This window comes from Orcinus orca, chromosome 1 (genome assembly GCF_937001465.1).
Source record: "Orcinus orca chromosome 1, mOrcOrc1.1, whole genome shotgun sequence".
Taxonomy (NCBI): Eukaryota; Metazoa; Chordata; class Mammalia; order Artiodactyla; family Delphinidae; genus Orcinus; species Orcinus orca.
Window position 1 is genome coordinate 200,055,145 of NC_064559.1, and position 8,265 is coordinate 200,063,409.

The 8,265-nt window shown below is 47.6% G+C and overlaps 1 protein-coding gene across 1 annotated transcript in view; it reads left to right on the forward strand.

The window, feature by feature from the left end:
- The window catches only part of SDHB (succinate dehydrogenase complex iron sulfur subunit B), a 34,573-nt gene extending 30,772 nt beyond the window's left edge, over positions 1–3,801 (forward strand). Inside the window, exons 7-8 of the mRNA XM_004272452.4 lie at positions 913–1,035; positions 3,598–3,801. Coding sequence (XP_004272500.1) covers positions 913–1,035; positions 3,598–3,675 — 201 coding nt within the window. The 3' untranslated portion in view covers positions 3,676–3,801. The remainder of the gene's footprint in view (positions 1–912; positions 1,036–3,597) is intronic.
- Positions 3,802–8,265: the final 4,464 nt, after the last annotated feature.

An 8,265-nucleotide genomic window follows, 5' to 3' on the forward strand; every position in this document is an offset into this window, starting at 1 on the left:
GTTACCCAGCTGCAAGGTTGGAAATTGTTTCCAGGCTAGTGAAAGCCTGCAGTACTGGGCTTAGGGGTTGCTTGGAAAGAAAGTAGTGTTGTTTTTCATCGTCTTTCACTATATGTGTAGTTCACTGCAGACAGAGTCACTGTCTTTGTTCCCAGAAAGCTCATACTTTTTAGATTTGTGGCCAGTGCTCTTCACAGACTCTGAAGCAACTCAAAGAAACTTCTTGTTTCTCATTTTCCCACAAAAAGAGAAGTTCTGTGGTTGTGTGACCAGTTAGCAGTACTGATTGATTCCTGGCCAAATTAAAGATTGAGGACTGAGGTACATTTGTAGCTGGCGCTTGGACCAGTGATCTGAGTTGTTGGGAAATGTAAAAGTGGTGTCAGTAACACTGCTGGAGCCGGCCCGGTGACCAGGAGCTTAATCAGTTTCAGCTGGCTGATCTCAGGCTTCTGGGATGGGTATGCTAATCAAAAGAAGCAATAAGTAGAACAGATGTTCTCTCTGTGCAGGTCTGTTATCAGTTCACCCAAAGGCAGTGGGTAGGTGCTCTGAAGGCAATTAAAGAGAGTCGAGGACACCATCCCTGCCTTCGCTCATTCATGTTCTAGGGAGGAAGCTAATGAGCAACACGAAATCAGTAGAAGGTGATGCTTGATGGTATATTATTAAGCACCAGCGACCAGGGGCATGTGGTTCAAAGGTTGGTCGGGCTCATTAGTCAAGGTGATCAAGAGATGTTACAAAGGGCTGGGAGCCTTTCCTTGAAAGATGGCAAGAAGTAAAGTGTGGAGATGGCTTCCAAGCTGAGAATTCCTGTTCCTCTGCGCGCCTGGAGCTTTGAGTTGAACCAGAGGGCTGCTCTGGCCAGTTAAGGTGACAGCTCAGCCCACCAGTCCCCGGTTCCCCCAGGCCTATCGCTGGATGATCGACTCCAGAGACGACTTCACAGAGGAGCGCCTGGCCAAGCTGCAGGACCCGTTCTCTCTGTACCGCTGCCACACCATCATGAACTGCACGAATTCCTGTCCCAAGGTACGCGGCTGCGGCCCCCAGCGCGGCCCAGCACTGACGTGTGCTCGGCGGGGAGCAGAGAGCACTCTCCCCTCCGTGTGAGCCTGGGGGTGTTGGCTCTTAGTTGCGGGGCACAGGCTCACTCAGGCCCCCTTGAGAAGGGTTTTCAAGTCGGGTTCACACGGGCCTGGTGGGAGTCAAGGATGCCACGAGGACCCGTGAACAGGAACCTGGGTTTGCCCTGACTTTGTGGGAACCACGGGAGGAAAGCCGTCTGAGCACAGGCAGCTGTGAGGGCTACATTCCCTCTCCGGGCCCCAAGGTCTCTGTGTGGCAACATGGCTGCCGGTCCGCGCAGCTCCCTGGCAGCCAGCCTGTGCTTTCTCCTCTGCGTGTCTTTCCTCAGTCTCGGGGCTCCTGCTTGCTTAGCTTTCACTCCCTCTTCCTGTTCATACTTCCTGCTTCCTGTTCATATTCACCCTGCCTACGGCTTCAGCATCTGCCTGGCTTCTCTCAGCATTTCTCAGCTCACATTCCTCGGAGGGAGTCTCCTTGGCCCAGCTTAGCTTTCCACGGCGCAGCCCACGCACGGTCAGAGCTGGCCGGCCAGCTACTGTCAGGTGCCAGCCCTGGGCCGGTCAGTGGGCGGGGAACAGCCAGGGCTGCCCTTGGAGCAGAGACTGTGGGCAGAGCAATTTCATTTTAAAGGTGCAGTGAGTAAGCAGGCAGCGAGATGGAAAACTCTAGCACGACCAGTTAGCAGCTTTAAAAAGAAAGAAAGAAAGAAAGAAAAGGCAGCACATCTTAACAAACATGAAATCCAGACTGGGTAATTCCACAGTGTTTCAAGGGCCCCCTTCCCCTGCCAGATGCTTCTCATGTGCCATCGGCACTGGGGTGGGCCTGCGGCCTGGTGGGGTCCCGAGCAGTGCGGGAGAGCTCAGGCTCCGCATCCTACTGCCTGCGTTTCTACCCAGGCTCTGCTCAGCGAGCCTTGTGGCTTCTGAGGCAAGTCATGCCACTGAAGCGCTTAGGACAGTGCCTGGCACATAGTAAGCACTTAATGGGACCTTCTGTTCGTTTGAGCCGGTCAGTCAGAAGACAGCCTCTCCAAGGCTGGGGCCTGGCTTGTGTATTTCTTCAAAATCTCCGCGGAGGATCCTGCGGTGCGCTCCTAGGCGTGAATGTTTTCATCGCAGAGGACAGCAGACAGACCAGACAACCAAGGACAGACTTCTCTGTGTCCTGCCCTCCCCTTCAGTAAAGCAGGGGTGGACACTGGGGCTGTGAGGCTAGACATAGGCCCAGATTGTTTGAACTAGAAGGGACCTCAAAAATCGTCAAGTGCAGCCCCTTTACAGGTTCGGAAGCTGAGCCCATGAGCGGGAGTTGGGGGTGGGGGCATCTTGCCAAGGTCACTCTCAGGTTGGGGGCAGGGCAGGCCTAGAAGCAGGCCACCCGCCTCCCAGTGCCTTCTTCCTACACCGGGACTGGGTACAGTCTGTTTACTGACTCTAAATTCCTTTTGATGGGGCAGGCTCAGCGTTCAAAAGGAAGTGCTGTGGAGGGCCTTCCTCCTTCCCCAGCCCCCTCCCTGGTGGTGGTATCAGCTTCCTGTGTGTCCTTCCAGGGATAGTTTGTGCTACACGCAAATGTTCCACGTGTCCTTTGTCACAGTGTCTACCTTTTCTCACTTAACACATTTCGGGGATCCTTCCATATCCGTCTTTTAAAGAGTGTCTTCTCTTTCCCTTTCTGTCTCTCCGAAGATCTTTTTTCTTTTTCTTTCTTTGCACACTTTAATTTCAGAGTTAAAGTTGTCCTTCTAAAATGAGGGGACCCAGGACTTCCCTGGAGGTCCAGTGGTTAAGACTCCACGCTTCCACTGCAGGGGGGCACGGGAACTAAGATTCTGCATGCCGCTCAGCGCAGAGCCACATAAAATAAATAATTTAATTTAATTGAACAAGGGGACGCTTCACTAGCCTCAGATGAGTGCTTGTCTAATCTTACCAAATATTTGGTGATCTCACTTCCTGCTTCTACGAGACTGGCCCCGCTGGGTTTAATTGCCATACCTCGTGCAGGACAGATGTTACAGCTGTGAGGCCAACTGCAGCTAATCCAGTGTTGTGGGCCACTTAACCAGTGGTGCTTAGGAAGGTTAACAGAGGCTCCTTTCTCCCACATACCTTGAGGGCTTGCAGATGCAGATTTCTGGTGATGACGATTGAATGATAATGGTAATGATGTGAAACCTTTAGAGATAACTGGCTAATTTTGACACTGTAGTCATAGAAGAGATGACTCTTCCTTGGGCTCGTTGACCTGCCACACTGAGCCTCACCAGCAGGAATTCAGTGAGACAGGGCTCCTGCCAGAGAGAGCTGGCCGTTTTCAAACGTCTAAGAGTGGAAACAGAAGAGAGCTCTTAGCCCAAACCCCTGGGTATTAAAGGACTTGGTTTGTAATCACCGTGCTTTGACCAGCTAGGTCAGGAGGTCCTGGGTCGCCCAAGGTCATGGGGTTCTTCCGTTCAGTTTCACTTACCATTTGGTATTGCTTCTCTTCTCTTTTTTCAAGGGGCTGAATCCAGGGAAAGCTATTGCTGAAATCAAGAAAATGATGGCAACCTATAAGGAAAAGAAAGCTTCAGCTTAAGTGTTCCCGTGCTAAACATGACTGTCACCAGCTCAGCTGAACGTAATTTGTATCTAATCTGAGTTCCTTCAAAGGTCTCAATTTCCCACAAATACAGCATATATAATAAAAATTTTAATAAATAAATGTTATTCTACTTTATTAACAAAAAAGCAAGCCTGTTCCTTGTACTTGCTGCAGTGGGATGTGAAGGTGCCAGAAGGAGGAGTCCTTGTCCTTGAAGAGGGGGCCAGGCCTCCAGAACTGAGCCACCATTGGGGGTGGCTACGATGGGGACAAGCATAGAATTGGTGTCACGCAGGACCTGGGGCTTGTTCCCAGCTTTGCCATTCACCAGCTGATGACACTGGGCAAGTCCCTTCTCTTTGCTACTCCATTTGCCCATCTGTAAAATGGGATTCCTAGCTGTGCCACCCTCAGCCACCTGGTGTGAGGATGCCTGCACTTACTCTGGGTGCTCAGTAAACAGTGGCTCGTCATTATACGGCACCCCAGTTTCTACAGCTTTCAGTATTAGAATTCTTCAAACCAAATCTTGGTAAGTTCTTTTCTGTCTCATTGAGGCCAGGTTACAGGTACTTCCAGCACAGCTATAAACTCCAGTTAGTTCCACAAATGACCTCCAGAGACCTCGCATGGGAAGCATGAATTCCCACCACTGCTGCCTTGGCTCTGACGCTTACTACAAAAGCGGTAACACTGAAAACGCAAACAGTGTAAAAGTTTGTCAAGTTAAAAATGGAAACTCCTCAAGTTTCACATCCCCTGTTGACAGTTCACACATTTCCTCCAGACCTTTATGTCATTACAATGCGCAGCATATGTAAAGTTTTTTTTCCCTTCAGAAATAAGGTACAAAATATTGATATTAGCAACTTTCTATTTTGTCTTTTTTTTTCATTGTGGTTAAATACATACAGAATTTACCACCTCAGCCATTTTTCAATGGAGAATTCAGTGGTATTAAATACATTCACGGTATCGTACAACCCTCACTCCAGTCTATCTCCAGAGCTGTTATCATTTTGCAAAACTCAAACTCTGCCCATTAAACACTAACTCCCCATTTCTCCTCCTCTAGCCTCTAGCCACCATACTTCCACTTTCTATTTCTGTGACTTTGACTACTCTATCTCATATAAGTGGAATTATATAGTATTTGTCTTTTTTGTAACACATTTCACTAGGCATAAAGTTCTCAAGGTTCATCCCTGTTGCAGCACGTGTCAGAATTCCCTTCCTTTTTAAGGCTGAATAATACTCCATTGTACGTATGTGTCATATTTTGTTTCTCCATTGATCCATGAATGGACATTTCGGTTGCTTCCATGTTTTAGCTGTTGTGAATAACAGCAGCTTTCTACGTTTACCCCCACGATATACAAGGGCCTCTGGTGCTAAAGATCTACCTGTGTGTGTGTGAAATTTATTTTCAACCTTAGCTTTTTTAACCACTGGTTTCTTGCTCTGTGGCGTAGATGCATCATTACTTATTTACCCATTTCCCCTGCTAACGCACATTCGGGTGGACCCTATTTTCACTCTTAGGAATACTCCAAGGCTGTTTTTAAGTTGTAGCATTGAGATCATCCTGGAAACAAAGGCTTCTTTTATCGGGAAGCTAAGAAAAACGTCTGACTCACCAAGAATGAATGTTAATGAGCATTTCTGGCTTTAAAAGGGGATGGTTCGGGCTTCCCTGGTGGAGCAGTGGTTGGGAGTCCGCCTGCCGATGCAGGGGACACGGGTTCGTGCCCCTGTCCAGGAAGATCCCACATGCCATGGAGCGGCTGGGCCCGTGAGCCATGGCTGCTGAGCCTGCGCGTCCGGAGCCTGTGCTCCGCAACGGGAAGAGGCCACAGCAGTGAGAGGCCCACATACCGCAAAAAAAAAAAAAAAAAAAGGGATGGTTCAAAAGCACTAGTGTCTGGCATTGTGAGAGGTGAGGTGCTGGAGGTAAAGATGAACAAGATTTGTCCCCTCCCACCTAGGAGCCAAGTTCACCAAGAAAAAAGGAACAAACATTAAAATATTAGAAATTTAGAGAACACAGTCTTTGCCCTTATGTTAGCATCTAAAAATTCTTGGCCACCTCAGTAAGACCACCCAGTACACAGTCCTCAGATGTTAAAGCTCCAGCTTCGGAAGTGAGAACTGGAAATCCCTCAGGGAGCCCTCCATGCCCGGGCTGGGAGGGCAGTAGGGCGAAATCTGCCTTCCAGGTCTGTTCACACCTAATTGGTTTCAGACAGCCCCACGGAAGGTCGCATTCCTTGGATTCATGGGTAATTTGACTTTGCTTCTAATCACTAGACCTGTATGGAGAAAGATGGGTTTTTTTCTCATGACTAATTTAATGGCTTGTAAAGATGAGTTCTGCACCAGCCAGCTTCTGAGGAGAGGCTGGGGAGTTGCCACTTCAAATCAGCTTCATCAGACATCGTTTGCAACTGTAGGTCACTCACCCCATTTAAACTCGAGCTAAATTAGAATATGTTATCAACTGATAGTTTAACTTACTGCTTATTTAATCTTTTATTGGATTGCAGGCAAATGTTCTATTTCAAGTCACAAAGACTTTACTAATAAAACTGCAGGCTTGAGCAGAGAAAGACAGTGTTTTGTCCTTTATGCTACTTCTGTTCTCTGATAGTGTCCAGACAATGTGCTTTCATTCACAAAAATCATCCTGTGGAATGCTTCAAGTTTCTCTAGGGCTGAAGCCAGCCATCCCTTCTTACCCGGTCTTTGTGCAAGTTGTTGAACCTCTGAGCCTCTATTTTCATATCTGTAAAATGGGAATTAAGAGCATTTACCTCTCAGAATTGTGGGTAAAGTCTACATAAGAATAAATGTGAGTTCTCGCCAAAAAGAAAAAAAAAAGTAAATATGTGAGGTGTGGATGTGTTAATTGATGAGGAAAAATCCCTTCACAATGTATATAGATATATCAGATCATCACATCAGACACTTTTTTTTTTTTTTTGGCTGCGTTGGGTCTTCATTGCTGTGTGCGGGCTTTCTTTAGTTGCGGCGAGTGGGGGCTTCTCATTGCGGTGGCTTCTCTTGTTGTGGAGCACGGGCTCTAGGCATGCAGACTTCAGTAGTTGTGGCTCACCGGCTCTAGAGCGCAGGCTCAGTAGTTGTGGCACGTGGGCTTAGTTGCTCTGCGGCATGTGGGATCTTCTGGACCAGGGCTCAAACCTGTGTCCCCTGCATTGGCAGGCGGATTCTTAACCACTTCGCCACCAGGGAAGTCCACATCATACCCTTTAAATATCTTACGATGTTGTCAATTATACTTAAGCTGAAAAAAAAGAACTTTAAAAATAAATTCTTAACATATATGAGTTTAAAAAATAATAAATGTGAAAAGCATCTAGCTTGCAGTTGAGCAAATGCTCCCTAAACTCAATTTAACTGATTTGTCTCAAATACCTACTGTGTGGAAGGCTGAATCCTACTACAAAGGTGATTAATTCCCTGGGAATTCGCTGGTGGTCCAGTGGTTAAGACTGCGCGCTTTCACTGCTGAGGGCCCAGGTTCAATCCCTGGTCAGGGAACTAAGATCCCACAAGCCACGCAGCACAGCCAGGAAAAAAATAAAAGGTGATTAATTCACAGCTCTCTGGACTTGAAAACTGGTGTATTTCCAAAACGGCTGGCTAGAGTTAGAGACCTCCTGTTCAGAGGATGGATTATCTGTGCAAGACTAAAAATGCTCATTTCTCGTCTCCCACATCACACTGACTGCTGGGTGCCAGAGGGTGTGCCGCTGACTCCCAACACGCAAATTCTCTCCCAGCCTCCTCCTTGCCCGGGAAACTGTATACAAGACAGACTGCTGAAACTGCACCTTATGTGTCTAGACAGCCATAATCTTGTCATGGGGTTTGTCACTAGGTGAGAAAATCCCTTCTGTTGCAAAAATCTAGTGAAACTAGAGAAACTGAGAAGTTTGGCAATGCTCTAGAATAAACCAGCACAAATTAGTGAATTCTCCAGCTTTTTGCCACTCGGACTGTTACCCAAAAACTGGGTTTACCTCTTGGTAGGTGTCAAGCCAAAAGACACAACCAAGGCAAAGGTCAGGAGAAGGAAGGATTTATTCTTTGCAGCGAGTAAGGAGAACCCCGGGATCTCTCCCAAAGCAGTGTCTCCCCAACAGCAAAACTGGAGAAGTTTTAAGCTAAGGGTACATACCTATTCGTGAAGGGGCTTGGGCGCTCGACAGAGTCCAAGCTTTAGTTGATTGAAGTCACGAGGGTCAGAAAAGGTCATCATCATCCCTCAGGTTCCAATTGAGCATTTCAGGCTAATCTTCACCACTGAAACAGAACTGGGAGTCTTTACAACTGATATCTTTGCTATTGTTACTTCTCTTGCCTGATAACAGTTGTCTATTCTTTTGTTCCCTTAAGATCATTAATTACTGAGACCTGTTCTAGGTCAAGGATTGTGGCCAGGCTTAGATCACAAAAGACGGCTTCTCTTATGTCAAGAAAGCCGTGCCTGGTTTTCTTTCTCCGGGTTCTCCCTACCCTACCTGGTTGCAGGACCAGGCATATTATGTCCTTCCTGTGGGCCCC